The sequence below is a fragment of the Hydra vulgaris genome, chromosome 12 (assembly GCF_038396675.1).
Source record: "Hydra vulgaris chromosome 12, alternate assembly HydraT2T_AEP".
Taxonomy (NCBI): Eukaryota; Metazoa; Cnidaria; class Hydrozoa; order Anthoathecata; family Hydridae; genus Hydra; species Hydra vulgaris.
The window spans coordinates 49019683-49037500 of NC_088931.1; the positions used below are offsets into that span (position 1 = coordinate 49019683).

At 26.6% G+C, this 17818-nt stretch overlaps 1 protein-coding gene across 1 annotated transcript in view; it reads right to left on the minus strand.

The window, feature by feature from the left end:
* Window positions 1–17818, minus strand: part of LOC101240112 (uncharacterized) — a 38910-nt gene that overhangs the window by 18266 nt on the left and 2826 nt on the right. Inside the window, exon 2 of the mRNA XM_065813550.1 lies at window positions 14682–14794. Coding sequence (XP_065669622.1) covers window positions 14682–14794 — 113 coding nt within the window. The remainder of the gene's footprint in view (window positions 1–14681; window positions 14795–17818) is intronic.

Sequence of the window (17818 nt, forward strand, 5' to 3'; positions counted from 1 at the left end):
AAACTAGGATGAAGTAATCTTTTTGTGACTTTCAAATCTGGAGTCCTTTTTGGGACTCCGCATCCCTGATATATATATATATATATATATATATATATATATATATATATATATATATATATATATATATATATATATATATATATATATATATATACGCTTTTTGCAATTTTTGACCAAATCTTGACAAATTTCCAAGCATTGCACTATGGAAAATAGTACTACAAAAACGTAACATAAATGTTTTTTGTTCAAATTTCAATTTCATTCCAGAAATTATACTTTAATTTTTTTAAATAATTTTATAGTTAATCGTTACTATAATGTAGAGATTTCAGCTATTTTTATGTAAAAAGATAATTTTTGAAGCCCTTCTGTTTCATATTTTTGTAAATCTTAAATTGAAACTCATTTGCCTCATCACTTTAAAAGTTATTTTCTATAAAACTTTTTATGAACAAAGTGTTATGTAATGGATATTTCAGAAAAAAATTTTAATTATATGGTTTTGTTTACTAATAATTAATTGAACTATAAAATGAGCTAGAAAATAAAAGTTCTTAAAGTTCACCAATATTTTTAGCAGTCACCCACGCTTCATTTTTAAAATTGATTTGCAGCTTAGGTGTCTATAAAATTAATTTATTAAAAATCAGGTACGGATATGTACAGTTTTTAAAATTATAGATAAAAGTGTTAAAAGTCAGAAAACAAAAAACCGCTTTTTATCGTGGCTTCAGACTATAACTGTTTATAACAATAGTTTTGTGTAATTTATTTTGTCAATTTTTTATTGAGAATTAATTTTGATGGGCATGCATTTTATTATTGGTATTATTATTGGTTGTTGTAGATGAAATAAAAAGCTAAATATACTCTTTACAGCCATCTATAATTAACAAATGTTGTAAAGGAATACAAGTGAAACATGAACTTTTTCTTAACAATGATAGATGGAAAAGTATTAACGAATACACAATCTTCATCTACATGTACAATATATGGAGCTACTCCACGACAAATGAATAATTTGACTAAAGTTTCTGCTAGGCCCGAAGATGAAAGTTCGTATCAATAAGGACTGTCGACATAACATGCCTGGGTTTGGTGTATGGAAATAATATTACATATTTCCTACAACCTGTCTTTCCAAACACGGTCAGCTAAAAATGAAGAAAAAAAATGACTAAAGAAAGAGACAAAGACCTTGGTACAGAAACGTTTTTGTGAGCAGCTAGGGTTAATTGTTGACAAACTAAAACAAGTAAGTGATAATACCAATGATGGTAATTCTCAGCATTACAAAACCGTACAGCAAAAAGGTCCAAAAACTTGATGAAGATACTTTGCAGCTTTTGAAAGTCGACCTATAATTTATTTCATAAAAAGTCACTGTATAAAAATTGTTGTTAATAAACTATTCTGAATATTTCTATAAGCATTTTATTAACTCTTGATTTATGTAAATATTGAAATATATGCAAATTAATTAATTACACAAACCAATTAAAAAATCAAATTAATAAAGCAATTAAGCCTAATATAGGGATGTTTGTTAAAAAGTTTAAAAAGTACGTGTTTGATTTTTGTCTAGAGTTTAGCTGAAAGCTCGTATAAATATTTTTTACATATAAATAAATTTAACATGAATATACAGCGGTGGCCAAAAATTAAAGACCACTCTTTTTTTTTCAAAATCTATTTTTAACCTTAGTATAATTTTATTTTGGAAAAAGGTATCAAAAAAAGAAAAACATTTTTAGAAATAATTTTTATTGTATTTTATATTTATTATAAAAGAATTTATAACTTTTTTACAAAATAATGTTAAAAAATTAAAAAACTGACTAGTAAAAAATATAAATTGGAAAAAAAATTGGACATAATTTTAAGACCAGTTTCAAAAATATTTCAAAAAGCAATAAAAAAATAATTTAGAAACGTGTTGTGTCTCCATTTGTTTTCAAGCACTCTTGTACTCGTTCTGGCATTGAATTCATTAAAGTTTTGATTACTTCATCAGGCACATTTTTCAAATGATGAGAGATAAAAGATTTCAAATCTTCCAAATTGTAAAGTTGTTCTTTACCAAGCTTGTGATCAAGCCACGACCATAAATTCTCTATTGGATTTAAGTCTAAACTATTGGCAGGCCATGGAAGCACTTGAATTTTATTAGAATTGAACAAATCGCTAACAATATGCGCTTTATGACACGGCGCATTATCTTGCTGGAAAATAAATCCATCTTGCAACTGCCATAAATCAATGCTAGGAATAAGCGAGTTTTCCAAAATTTCGATGTACCTTTCTTTGTTGAGTCTACCATCGAATAAATGAAAAACGCCAAATCCACAGGCACTCATACAGGCCCAAATGCCTATTGAACCACTGCCTGGTTTTGTTCGTTTCAAAATGCATGATTCATCGAACCGTTCGCTTGGAAGTCTACGCAACATTACGCGACCTTTTTTGTTGTCTACCTCAACGCTCATTTCATCACTAAAGACCACACCGCTCCACTGATCTGTTGACCAATTTTTATGTAGTTTACACCACTCTTTCCTGGCAAATTTTTGTTTTTTATTTAGGCGTCGTTTTTTTGCAGCAGCACGCCATAAATAATTTAAATTGTAGAGGACCCTTCGCACAGTTCTAGGGCTTGCTTTCAGACCATTTGACAGTGTCCATTTCGTAGACAAGTCTGTAGATGATGCTTGTCTGTTTTCTTTCATTAATCTCACTAACGAGCGAACATCACGGTCATTTGAAATTTTATTGCGTCCAGTCCTACGACGATCATTAATTGACCGGGTATCTTTGTATCATTGAATTATGTTAATAATGCAAGAGTGAGACCTTCTGAGCTTTTCTGCTATTTGTCTGAGCTATAGCCTTCTTCTTTTAATACAAGAGCCGCGTATCTGTCTTTTTCTTCGATCTTTGCACACACATATTTTAATTAACAAGATATTAAAAAAAAAATTTAATATGTCAATTAGAATCTTCCTAATTTTAATTTAACGATTAAGAAACCAACTAAAAAATGAGTGGTCTTTAATTTTTGGCCACCGCTGTATTTTCCAAATAATTAAGCATTTTATATGTTTTTTGCTGTTTCGAATACTTTCAATTTTTTTTATATAATTAAAAAGAACATCTTCAGTTGAAAATAAAATAAAAATTACAATTTTAAGTTTTTTGATCTTTATTTACAAATTTTGTATTTAAATTTCTTTTTATAAAAAATATTTCCTGAGAAGCATCATATACTACTTTACATTTGAGCAAAATTTCAACACTTAATCTTTAGTAACAAATATGTTATTGATTTTTGATCCAAAACAGACCTTTATTTTCCACAGTGCAAAAATAGATTCTGATGCCGAATCTAGTTAATTTTTTCAGCAATATTTTTATTATATGTTCTTGTACCAAAAAACACACTACAAGCTTTCCCAGGAAACGCGTGCGATTTTTTGTCTTGTATGACCACATGCTAGTATTTTATTTTAGACAACTTGGTTATGGCCGTTTACAAGTTTTATAATATTATTCATTGCGTAAAAAGTTTCAAAAACCAAAGTAGCAAAATAGGAAAAAGAAAGAAATTTAAATAAAAAAATAAAAATAAATTACTAATTTGAATATCTTGTGTACTGTTTTTATGTTTCTTTAGAGTGGTTGCTACATTCAGCAATAAAATTAGATAAAGCGAAGCAAAAAAAAAAAAAAAAAACAGTTAAAAAAAATAAAACAACAAACTTACAATTACAAAAGTAATAACACTCTTGAAACTAACTGCATTATAAAAGTAATAACACAATAATAGAGTTATTACTTTTATAACGCACTTATAACTTTTATAATTCATTCTTTGTTCAAACAACATTAGTAATCCCAAATTGAAGTAGAAGAGCATCTAGTAAAATAGAGTGGATATTCAAATAATATTTAAAACTTAAGGAACTTAAACAACTTTATAAAAACGTACTATTCAAAAAGTTTAGCATTATTAAAAAGTTACTAATGGTCCGTAAAAACGCGCGTTAATTTTAAAATCAACCAACAAAAGTTTTTTAGTGATTGATTTTAAAATAAACATGCATTTTTATGGACTTTTAGTAACGTTTTTGATAACGCTAAACTTTTTATAAAGTGCGTTTTTATAAAGTTGTATCAGTGATTTGTAAAAGCTCCTGAGGTTTATAATAATATTTGAATATCCGCTTTATTTTTTTAGATGCTTTTCTACTTTAATTGATGTTTGGAATTACTAATGTTGTTTGAACAAAGAATGAACTTTAAAAGTAATAAGTGTGTTATAAAAGTAATAACACTATAGTTTTATTACTTTTATAATGCAGTTAGTGACTAGAGTGTTGTTACTTTTGTAGTCATAAGTTCATTGTTTTATTTTTTATAACTTTCTCGCTAACAAACTTATAATAAATTGCTCTTTGAAAACAAAGTACACTGATTTGCATAAACTAAAATTTTGAAGACCAGATATTTTTCCAGAGTTTGCAAATAGTGATCGCTTAATTTAACCCTTGATATACACTTGTTACATTAAAATTATACAAAAATATTTTACAAACTTATAACAACTTATACTTCCGCTTTTTTCTTTAAAAAGCAAACAAATAAAACATAGGAAGAGCATTCTTTTTAATGTTTAAAACTGTTGTTGTTTTTGTTTTGACTTACCAAATTTTGTTGCCGAAAATAGCAACCACTATAAAAAAACAAAAATAAAAACAATACACAAATTATTTAAATTATTGTTATTATTATTTTCTATTTAAGTTTATTTTAATTTCCTATTTTGTTATTTTGCTTTCTTTGTTTTTGAAGCTTTTTTCAGCAACACATGTAATAAAACTTGCAAACGGCCATGACCAAGTTGTCTAAAATAAAATACTCATGTGTGGATATACACAATGAAAAACCGCACACATTTCCTGGGAAGGCTTGCACTATGCTTAAGAAATTAACACTTATTATTATTGTTATTGTAAAGTGATTTTTCGTTGATCTATCATAAAGCCTTTTCCAGTTATGCAACAAACTTAATTATTTTCACCTCATTTTGATATCAAATGTAGTTTTTTAATAAAAAATACTGTTATTGGAGCCTTGGATAAAACAAATCCAAATCCTAAAAGATCAATGTATCAATGTATTTCAAAAAATATATATACACACAGTAATATATATACACACTTTTTTGTGGTTATTTTAGTAGCTCCAATGATCATATAGTATGCCTATACAATATATATATATATATATATATATATATATATATATATATATATATATATATATATATATACACACACACATGTATATATATATATATATATATATATATATATGTACAATATATATATATATATATATATATATATATATATATATATATATATATATATATATATATATATATATATATATATACACACACACGTATATATATATATATATATATATATATATATATATATATATATATATGTATATATATATACATATATATATATATATATATATATATATATATATATATATATATATATATATATATATATATATATATATGTATGTATGTATATATAAATTCCCAGCTTAAGACAAATATATCAAGAAAATATGTATTTTTAAGACTTAGAGTCTACAGTTAAGTATTGGATCAAAATTCAAATTATTAGAATCATTTTTTAAATTATTAGAACCATTGAACCTTTTTTTTAACATTACATTTTTCAGTGGTTATAAGCTATTAGTAAAAAATCGCACTTATTGTCTCATCTGTTTATTTTCTCACTATTCTCTGTTACTGATTTAATGTTTGTATATTTATTATCTCTGGCTAATCATTTTTTAATTGTTCAGAGTCTGTTTTGTTGTGATAGTTATTGTCTCTACTTATCAGGCAAGATTTATATTTCTCAAATTATTGGAGTTACCACATTTTCTACCATCTTTTCTACTAACTACTTTCGTGCTAACCACAAACCATCTTAAGTTAGTTTCAATATTTATGAGTGGTATTTACTTATTATATTTGTAAGACATATTACAGCCATAAAAGAAACGGTAAGTTACTCTTAATTAATATTTACTATTTTTTTTTTGTTTTGCATTATTTCTATACATTAAAATTGTTTATTTTAATACATGCGCACAAGTGCATGTGTACACATTTGTCTCTTCAAGTATAAGTGTACATGATATTTATATATATTTACATATTTGTTTATGGTCACACCATGCGCATCCCTCACCACTCTCACGAGATCTTTAAGAATGTTGGAGCTGTATTAAAAACTGGGATAGGCATTGGGATTTTTAGCTTTTGTAGTGTAGTCCTATTATATTGCAATATCGACTAGCATGATGTAAAGTGCAGGCGGCGATATCTGCTGCAAGGACACGCCCCTGACGAGTGGCATTAGTGCAGGTCTTGGGCTCTCCGAAACGCCATTGATGATCGCAGTGCATTCCTGAGGAGGAGATCACCATTTAACCACTACTTAATTCTAATTGGTTATTATGGCACCAACATTTTTTTACCTCTTACACCCATGAATTTTAATGCTTTGTGAGCTTTATATTATGAATTTGTTAAATTAACAACATTTATATATTTTTATGTTACACAGGTGATTATCAGTTTTCAATTTATTATCTAGAGTTTAGATCATAAATTGTACCACATTTATTAGCCTATTTTTTCTGTTTATATTGCCCAAACTATCATTTATTATAATTTTACTGACTATTTTGTTATCTACTTATTTTATTTTATTTTTGTATGGTGTAACTATTTTAGTAATGGTTACCATTAATAAACCAGCGGATTTATATAGAATTATTTACTCATAGACCATTGTCTTATCATTTGCTAAGGATGATTAGAGTGGGAGTTATGGTTCCCCCTCTTCCTGAGTCGTTAAATTTTGTTCCTCTTACTAAATAGTCTTTACATTAATTTATGTTTTTTACTTAAATGACATCATCTACAATTTGATTCCATTATCACATCTCTCAGGTCTAGGTAACTGGACAGCTCCGTTGGTCACTTTTTGCGATCCTTGTGTCACATGAACACTTAAAATTCAAGTTATTAGAACCATTCAAAGTGTTTTGAGTTATTGACTTGTTGCTAATAGAGAGCAGTTGCCGTATCTAGCTCCTTGTAACCTCTCTTTTTCTTTTTTAATGGTTTTTTACAGGAGCTCTTTATTTGGAAAAATATAAAGAAAATAATTAAGCTTCTCCAAGCTCATTACACGCTCTACATTATCTCAAATAAATTTTACTGTAAGCACAGCAAAATTGAATTTCTTATTACGAAATATTTTTCTTTTAACAAGAAATACGTTTCTTGTTTTTAGAAATAAATACACTGCAATTTTTTTCTAAAAACAAGAAATATGTTTCTTGTTTCAAAAAAACATATTGCTCAAATAATATTTAAGTTTTATGTTTTATATGTATTAAATGAAGTTATTCTGTTACTGGAAAGAGGTTAAACAGTACATTTTGAACCATAATGAAATGTTTCAAACATTAAGCTTTGATTAACTATCAGCAAAATTAGTTGAACTCCACAATTTAATACTTTAGACTCGATAAAAATAGATTTTTTTGGTTGTAAGTAATGATAACATTTTCAGAAGATAAGTTTTTTTCAATATCTTCAAATTTTAAATTATTAATTATTTCATACTATTATAATTCATCTTTTTTGATACCTATTTTTGAAGAAGATAAAGTTTTTTTTATTTTTTATGGTGAAGAGAGTTGACAACTTTTAGAGATATTTGGAAACACTGATGGAGGATTAATAGGTATCAATTTACCATGATATAAACCAAACTCAGCATCATCTAGCCGCTGCAACTTACAAACAATGATATATTTTGTTAAAGTCCAGTGTGAGGAAGGGATACTCATAAACAATTTGTTTTTTTAAGATACTTCACAAGGAAATTTGTATAGAAATATTTTACAATCTGAAAACTTTTAACTTGAGCTTTACGTTTGGTACACAGCATTTTAAAAGACATCATAAACAATTTTACTTAAATTTCTTTGAAAAAAGCAACCATTATTTAAAAACTTTTATACAGCTTATATTTAAAACCAGCCTTCAGTCAAATAAATTCCTGCACGATGTCGAGGCCTTCTATAAAGAAGGCCTTGCATCTGACTTTTTTGCAAACCATTGTTTTTAAACAATTTTTTGGTTTTATGACATTACTTTTTATGGAACTATTACTTTAAAAACTGCAGAATCAAAAAAATCTCAGGTCAAAAAGCACAATGCCCAGTAGGGAAAAATATAGTCAGCTATTCTATTGATCACTATGACTAACTCAGAATAAAAACCTGCCTGATTTTGGAGAAATGCAACTTGAATATCATGTAGCAAAATGTCTTGCCAAAAATCTGGTGTGTAAAATAGCTCCATTTTGTAAACTTTTACCCAGAGTTGTTAACAAGGCCAAAAGTAGCAAGGCCAAGACCAAAATTTTCAAGGCCAACAGTTTTAAAGCCAAGACCAAGGCTAAGGCCGTAATTTTTGGCCTTAAGGCAAGGCCGAGGCCAAGGCCAAGGACTAACAACTTTATTTTTACCTAATGACCTGATTTTTTTCCGCCAGTTTACAATAATCTTTGCATTTCTCAAATAGCTAAATGTAAATAATTTGAAAATTTAATTAGAAACTTATATATTTTGTTTTTGCATTAAGGTATTTTTAAGTGATATAATTTTATCCTTACCTCATTATTTCTTAACCTTTTATGGTCTATCAGGTTCCTTCAAGTTTTAGGCGCCAAAAGAGCCTGCTTTTTCAATCAGGAACCCTTAACATTCGGGTGATTAAATTGCAACTACACTGTTTAATTGTTTGTATCAACACCATCCCAGCTCTATTTCAGAGATTTAAATAGTTTTTTCTCTGGTTTAACAGTTTTATTTACAGCTACAGTTATATGAAGCTCTCCAACATGATGGTTGGAGGTTACCAAGAATAATTGGTTGGTCATGAAACTTTACATTCCTTTTAAATAGCCAAAAGTGCTTTCTCACCAAGAGAGACAGCACATTCGACTTCCCATAAATTTATTTTACCTGTGCCAAGGCTTCCTTTATATACTGCAGATAAACCAACACATATTTTAAAAAAATAAACTAGTCATTAGTTGGCATCTTGATAATGTTTTGCCAATAAGTTCAGCAAATGTACAATAACTAGTTGTCAAATTGTCAAGACATTCAAAAAAAATAATGGTGTCAATTTGCTGCCATGAAGCCAACATCAGTGTTTTGATTTTGTCAAACTTACCAATTTACTTAATAGAATTTTAAGTTTCTAATTAGTCGTCAATGGCCAATACAACTTTAGTGACACATGTTTTTTAGTAGTTGTTAGGCAATAGTTTTTGCTAAATATAGAGCTTTTTTTTATATTCATTAAAGTTTTATTTTTGCTTCTCCTTACAATTCTTGCTTTTATATAAAGCCTTAAACAACCTAACCAGCTTCATTTATTGGACGTAATAGACCCTGATTAGTTTTTATACCTGCATTTCAATACCACTGGGAAAAATTTTAATCTAATTTCTTCAATTTTTACAGAACCCTTTTCCATTGTTTCTGATACACTAGAGTATTTGATATGGATGTTTGGTTTTAGCACATTCTAATCTAGTAAATAGCAATTCATAACAAATTACTCTTTTTAACACATGTTTAATCTGAAGTTTTTCGATTTGAAATCTACTTTGTTGACATTTAAAAATTGAAACAATACATTTAAACGCCAAAACAACAAAATATTTCTTTATATGAAAAAATAAAATTTAAGTTTTATAAAAAACTACATTTGTTATAATAGTCAACAGTAAAAATAACAGTGAATATAAAAGTGAAAAAAGCTTTTTTTTATTTTCATTTTACAAACAAAAAATTGAGATAATATTAATGTCACTTATTAACAAACTCCTTTAACCACTTATGTTTCATATGATGTCAAATAAAATAAAAATGCAAAAAAGTTTAAAACAACTCTACGTTAAGAAATATTTTTATGGCTACCAAACTTTGAACATCTTCTGCATATGCATAAATATCTCCTGCATATGCATCTATAATAAAATTGCTACAGAAACATTTAATGTTTAATGTCGTTTCATTAGTTACTAGGCTTTGAAAGAGCGCGTTCTTAAAATGCACGCGGTCATTGGAGAAAGATCTTCTGTTCTGGAATTTTGAGATTAGAATTTCCAGACATTTAAAAAAGCACGCTTCTATTATATCAGCTTTATTATATCTTATCATATTATTCAAGTAGGTCATATTCTATTCAATCATTTTAATTGTTTACATTTCTTATATCTTAACATGTCTATTACCTTTATTAAATTTGTTTTTAAACATATTTATTTTTATTTTTTATATCAAATTATTAGAATGTCCCAAATTGTTGACGATAAAGGTTTCTATTTATTGTGTATTATGTTTCTGATTCGTATCATGTTACGTAGTTAGTTCTAAAATATATGTTTATTTTTAGTCGCTGAATTACTAAGAAGTAAGTTTTTTTCCATTTTGTTATAATTAAATGTTATAAATTGCAATTCGTATATGTTTGTTGATTTAAATTAACTTTACAATAAAAAAAAATGGTTTAGACAAAAATTTTTGTAAATTAATTCAATCCAGAAAGATTAAATATTTTATAATTGAAGTAATTAAAGTAGATTTAAGAAAGAATTGACTTAAATATTTGTTTGCTTTTCTGTTTAGATGACAACAGAATTAATGGAGAAAGTAAGTTAAAAAGCATTTTTACTTTTTAAAAAGGAATATAAATACTTTTTAATATATCTGTTTTCTTTGAAGTAGGTTAAAAATTTCAGATTTTTAAAATCTTATATATAATGATCTTATTTTTAAATATTTATTTATTTTCTTAAAAAATATATCTATGTTAAATTACACCAGGTTGTAGAAAATAGTTATAGTTTATTGAAAAGGTTGTTGACTATTAGAGCAGATTAAATAGATCAAAGATCTATTTAATCTACTTAATAACCTACTACCAAAGTGAAAATTTACTATCAATTATTTATTTGTTTTTCTGTTTAGTTGACAACAATGAAGAAAGAGGTAGTAAGTTTAAAAGGATTTTTATTTTTTAACCAGTAACTAAAATATTTTTTAAAATTTTGTTGTTGACTTTAAAGTAAAACAGTAGGTTTTTATAATTTTATACAATAAGCACAGAAATTAGGTCCTACTTAAAATTATATTGTCAATAATAAAGAGAAGAAATTTAACATTCTTAGTCAGACAGATTTTATCATTTTTTATCAAGTAAGTTTAATTAGGATTTATTTTCTTTAGTTAATCAAGAGAGAGCTAATAAAGGTATTAGTTACATTAGTTAAGTGAATTTATTTTAAAAAAATTACATAGATATTTTAATGTCTATACATTTAAGTGCTTTTATTGTTTAGACACAGAATTGAAGGGTGAAGTAAGTCAGTGTTTTTGATATAAGTATTTGTTAATAGAAATTTGTTTATTTGTACTGTAACTGGAATTTTAAAACTTCAAGTACTTTAGCTTTATTTTATTTTTCCTTCTAGGAGAGTTCGAACAAAAACTAAGTACAAATTATATGATTAGTATAGTTAAATAAATGAAGCATTTATATCTGTGCCTAAAAAGTGAAAGGTCAGTTGTCACGTTTTAGAGATAGTCAAGGAGAGAGGAAATAGTAAAATAATTAGTCTTTTTTGGCTTATTCTTAATGGTTAAATTTATGTTAACTTTTTTCGTGTTTCATTTAATTTGTCTTAAGGCACATGAAATATAATTTTGACAAAAAAAAAAAAAAAAAAATTAAATAAAAATAGTGAAAAGTCATTCCTGGATAACAGGCGTTTTTCCTTTGAACATTGTGGGGACACCTTTTATATTGACCCAACTTTGTTTCATATCATCATAGGACTACAGTCTTTATACCTCTATAGATACTGAAAAAACTAAAAAGGTCTCATACATAACTCATTTTCACAAAAAACTGGGCAACTGACCTTTGTCTTCTGAGGCACAGATATTAAGATTTAAAGTTTATTTTAGTTTATAGTTTTGGTTTAGTTTATAGTTATTTTTAGTTTACTCAGTTTTAGCTTCAGTTATCTTTTTTCTTACTTTAGACAACTTTATGGAGGAAATGAGAGTAAAAAAATTATAATTACATATTTATTTATATGTAAATATTATTTTATCGATTATTCTGAGGTATATTTTTTGTCTTTAGTGTCTGGTAGAAGCATAACTGGTAGGGCTTAAATTTTGTATATTTTGCATGGAGAATATGTGCAATAGCTAAAAGAATTATTTAATATAAATATGATATTTTTAAATTGTTCACATATTACTCATATTTTTATTAAAATTAAATTTTTCACAAGTTTAACCCTTTTTAATTTACTCTCTTTTTTTTTTTTTTTTTTTTTTTAGCATCCTCTTTATCCTGTGAAAATGTTGAGGTTATGCTTTATATTTTGATTAAATAAAATTGCAAACATCTTTAATTTTTATTATATCCTTCTATTTGTAATTTTAGAGTCATTAACATTTGAGCAATACAGAAGTTATCGCTCCCAACACTCAGGGCCTCTCTCGGAGAGGTCCTTCAATAAGTGGTGTAGCAATGGCGGTATGGATGAGCCATCCTTTAAATGGAGGACTCATCCTTACCGGGGTGTTGGGAGGCACAGAAGAAAAAGCAGCAACCAAAAGGTTGTAAATGTCTTATTTCAGTGAAGATATTTATAACTTTTTTGTTGCTGCTTTTTGTTCGGTGACTTAATTTTTTTAATTTGTAGTTTGTTTTTTTTAATTTGTAATTTTATTTTTTTTGAATTAGTAATTTTATTTTTTTTTAATTTATAATTTTATTTTTCTTAATTTGTTATTTTATTTTTTTTTAATTTGTAATTTTGTTTTTTTTTAATTTGTAGTTTTTTTTTTAATAATATATTATGTAGTATATTTGATTTGTTTTGGTTTTTTTCAGTTTAAATTTTATTTGTTTTTCATCAATTAAACTTAAATATAGTTAAATTGATTCATTACCCAATTATCACAATATAATGATGCTACATTCAATTGTTAAAAATAAATAAATTGGTAGTTTAATTTATTGAAAACACTGATTTTAAAATTTACTAAAAACCAAGACAATATATTTAGCTATATTAATGCAATTAATTTATATCTCAATTTGATTTTTTATCTTTAATGTTTATAGTTTAACTCCTTGAAGCATTTATTATTTTGCTTTTTAATTAAAATATTTTAAATCTATTGTGATGTCTTTTAAATTAAACTAAAGTTTACTAAAAGCCAACATAAAATAACGTCGTTAAACAATACCGACAAGCTGCATCATGATAGCAACTTAAGTATGACAACAGGCTACCGAAAAGCAGGTAAATTGTTTTACAGTTGTTTGTTTTTTTATTTTATTTTATGTCTACTTAGTTGTTACAATTTTTATTTTAGGTTTGCCATATGACGCATTAATGCAATATAAAAGATCAAAGTTTACATATTTTTTTCAATTTGTTAAACACATGTTTGATTGTAAATTGAATTTTTTTTTGTTTCAAACGTATTTGAACTCAATTGCTTAGTTATTTTTAATAAATTTATTTAGTTTATTAACGTTTTAAAGACAATTTTCTTTTTTAAAGAAAAATGTATCATGGGGATACCAAAAAATTAATAACTCCTGTATAATTTTGTTCACTTATTATTATTTAATCTTATTAATTAATTAAAGTTCATGTTATAAATAATATAACAAGAATTAAGCTTTAGTTTTTTGTCACTTTAAAGCAATATGAAGTGTTATTATTTTGTGTCAGTAACTAAAAACATATTACGTTGAACTTAGTAATGTCGAGGAAAATAGCTCTGCCTTACACACTGATATGACCTAAATTGCTCAAATAATGTTAAATAATTGGTAAATTATTTTACCTCATACTTTTTATGAAGGCGTTATTCTAAAAGGTAGGGGAAAGCGTGCACCCTTGATCATAAAATCCAGGGCGCATTATGTTAATAACATTCTCCTAAATTAATAATAATTGTAAAACTAATATTGACTATAAAAAAATATATTTATACTTTCTTAAAGTTTATTAGAACCATAAATATAGAAAACTCTAAAATAGTTTTATAATTTTGTCTTTCGTAAATTTTGTTCAGTTTTTTCCCCCCTGGATTTTAGAATCAAGGGTGCATACTTTCCCCTATTAGTTAATGTTTTGCAACTTTAAATGGTGGAAAACAGCCAATATAAATCAATTATGTAACAGACCGACCATAACCCATATTACGGGTTGCTTTCTGCATAAATATCTCATACATATGCATAAATATAATTCACTAAGTGAAAATATTTTTTTAAATGTACTAATGTGTCTCCTAATTTAACTTTTTAACTTATTTGAATTGAAATCTGTTCCTAATATTAAATTAGATATTTTGGAAAAATGTCAAACTTATATGGAATGACCCTATAGTAAAGTTATTTTACGTAATATATGCACAACAAATATATTACAGATAAATATAGTTACCTTGTGTTGTAATCTAAGGCATTTATTTACATAGCCAGATGAATTAGAAGATCCACACAATGACTGTTGAAGTTTTCGCTTAATTTTCTTTAATATTTGACTGTTGAAATCATCTGAAATAAAAAACAAATATTTTAACACTGCATTGACCAAATTGTTAATCACAAACCCAGGAGTCATTTGACAATTGTTCAGGGTCTACTTGTAACTTATAGAAATTAACTCTTCAGAAAATTTTTCAGAATCTGTAATATTTATATTCTACTTAAAGAGATTCTATAAAAGTTTCTAGACTGTTTTTTCAGAGAAAAAATCAAATAAAAACTTTTCTTCCTGAAAAATATAAAAAAGAAATAAGGACCCTTTTTCCTATTTATATTAATTTTATTATATATAGCTTTTATCGCTTAGCTATTGGTTGAGTGGTGTAATGAATGGTTGTTGAAACTAAATTATGCAAAACATAGGTGACACATATTAGCAAAAACAATAATAACTACAACTACATAATAATAATAAAAAATGGTTCAGTCCACCTTATTGTTTTGAGTAACTGGTATTATGCGTTGTACCTTTACATGCTTAAATACATTAACAGTGAAATCATTTATTAGACCATGTTATATTATGCCACAGTAGCTAGTAAACAACAGGGATTAATATTTGACCAGTGCTGGGGCCGGGTTAGATAAAATATAGTTGTAGCCAGGGCTGGGTTTGTAACCGGGACTGCATAAACATTTATACATCCTAAAATAAATTTTTTTTATTCAAAATTCCTGTTATATTTTGTATATTATGCATATATAAACATCATTATGATCAACATGATCATGATAATCACCATTACCATCATCTGGCTTAAGCCTTCCTCTTTTATACTGCTTCTCTAATCATGGTCAATGCTCAAACGAGCTATTATCTCTTATACGATAAATTAAAACTCATTTTTGCTTGGCTTTTTATTCAACAAGTTGCATCCTTTTACTGGATCTGTCCCTTCATGCTATAAAAACTTTTATTAAGCCAGTTTGTTTTCTTGCACATCAAAAAAAACCTTATAACTCTTACCCATCTTTATGTTTTCCTCTTTTATGCAACCTACATTTTTTTAAGTTTTCAGTTAACCATTTCCTAACTTTTTACCTTATCCTCTCTTCTAAAGTAACTTAATAGTAGTTGCTTGCAACCTTGTTGGAAATAAATTAAAGTTTAAAAATATAAAAAAATATCCCAGTGCATCATAAATAGTAAATGTATGTATAAAATGATAATAAAGTATTATAAATTTTTTCTAGTATCATATTAAAGTATTATAAATTTTTTTAACCCCTGCTAAATTTTATAATTTTGCCAAGGCCGGGTGTACAAAAAGTCTCATTTTTAGCCGGAGCCCTGGTCATTTCCTAGTTGTAGTGTGGTCTCCATATCTCATTGGTAATATTAAAAAATGTACAAAAGACTAATAACAAGACTATCATCATTATTACCTTAATTACAGTAAGAAAATAGATTAGGTATACTTGAAATCACAAAATAGAGACACAACATATAAGGGGTGAACTTCTACCACTACCATTTTCTCCTAAAGCTGCTATCTCTCTATATGCTGATACCTAAATCACTTTATTCTTTTCTAACAAACATTGTTCAATACAATCTGCCTGATTATGTCTCTTTATCTAGTCTTGAGTCATATCACACATCTATCTGATCATTTTCTATTTCAGCAAATACTACACCATATAAATACCAAAGTTTATATAAATATGTAAAGATATTGCATGCCAGCATCTAAATAAATAGCAAACATATATGTTTATATCCATTTATGTATGTATAAATGCGCATCTTGGAAGTTTTTATTCCTTCTGGAATAAAAGTTTGAAAGCTTTAATCAGAATTAAAAAAAAACATATAACACCACCTTTTTTAACACACTCAACATTTCAAAAAAAAAGCCAACAACAATTATCTAGAATACCCATTTAAGACTTATATAATAGAGCCAGCAAATTAAATTGGAGTCTGGCAATTCTGTCTTATGATTTATTAAGTTGCATCATCATTCTACACCTCTAGAATGACTGTGTTTTAGTGTATAGGGTAAAAGGAGAATTCATTTTTGAATAATTGTAAATAGTAACTAATACACATAAGAGTCAAACCCACTATTTTATGGTTATGACTCTATTTGTAGAAAATAGTTATGCTTTATTGTCAGGACACGATCTAATAACAACTGTTAATGTGTTGGAACTAAATTTAACAAAACTCAAATACATTTGTTATTGTGTGGGAAAGAGTTAATTGAATCAGGTAATGCTAAAAGGGGATAAATCACAAAAATTGAAAAACGAGTTAATAATGTTTTAGATGTTTTAAGAACAGGTTTAAAATATTTATGATAAAATTAGACATGTCAGATGCTTGGTTACCACAGTAACTGCAACTAATTGTAGAGCTGTTCATGCTAGAAGGAGTTAAGCCACTGACTTATCCCCTTTTAGCATAAAAATTCCTCTTATGTCATTTACCATTGTATATATTATATACTTACATCACCATATTAAATCCTATTGAAATTATGATAAAACAGCAGTTAGAAAATACGCATTTGACCGCAAGCCATATTATAACTAAATAGTTTTATCTTTTGCAAAAAATAGTAGTTTGAACTTATAAGCTAAAATTTTTTATAAAAAATTTATTGTAACATCTTTTCAGATCAAAAGTTTTCACAAACTGACCAATATAAATATAGTTAGAAAAAAAAATTCCCCCACGCCTTCTCTTTTATTCAATTACCCATTTTTTATATTTAACTTTATATCTTGAATTCTTAGTCTTATGCTATTGTATTTTACTGTATAGCTTAACCTAAAAAAAGAATCTACTTTATAAACAAACTTTATGCATTGTGTTCTTACTCTTATCATATATTAAGTGAACTATGGAAATAAATTTAAAAGAAAGTGACCAGTTTCTTAAGAAAACATCAGCAAAAAAAACGGAAAGCTGACCCAAGCCTTTGGAAACCTTTTAGCTGCAAGAGAAACGACCGTCTTGAGAAAATTAACAAAGAGGTACCTACAATCCTTAATTGATTCTCAAGAAATAAAACAGAGACAACCCAG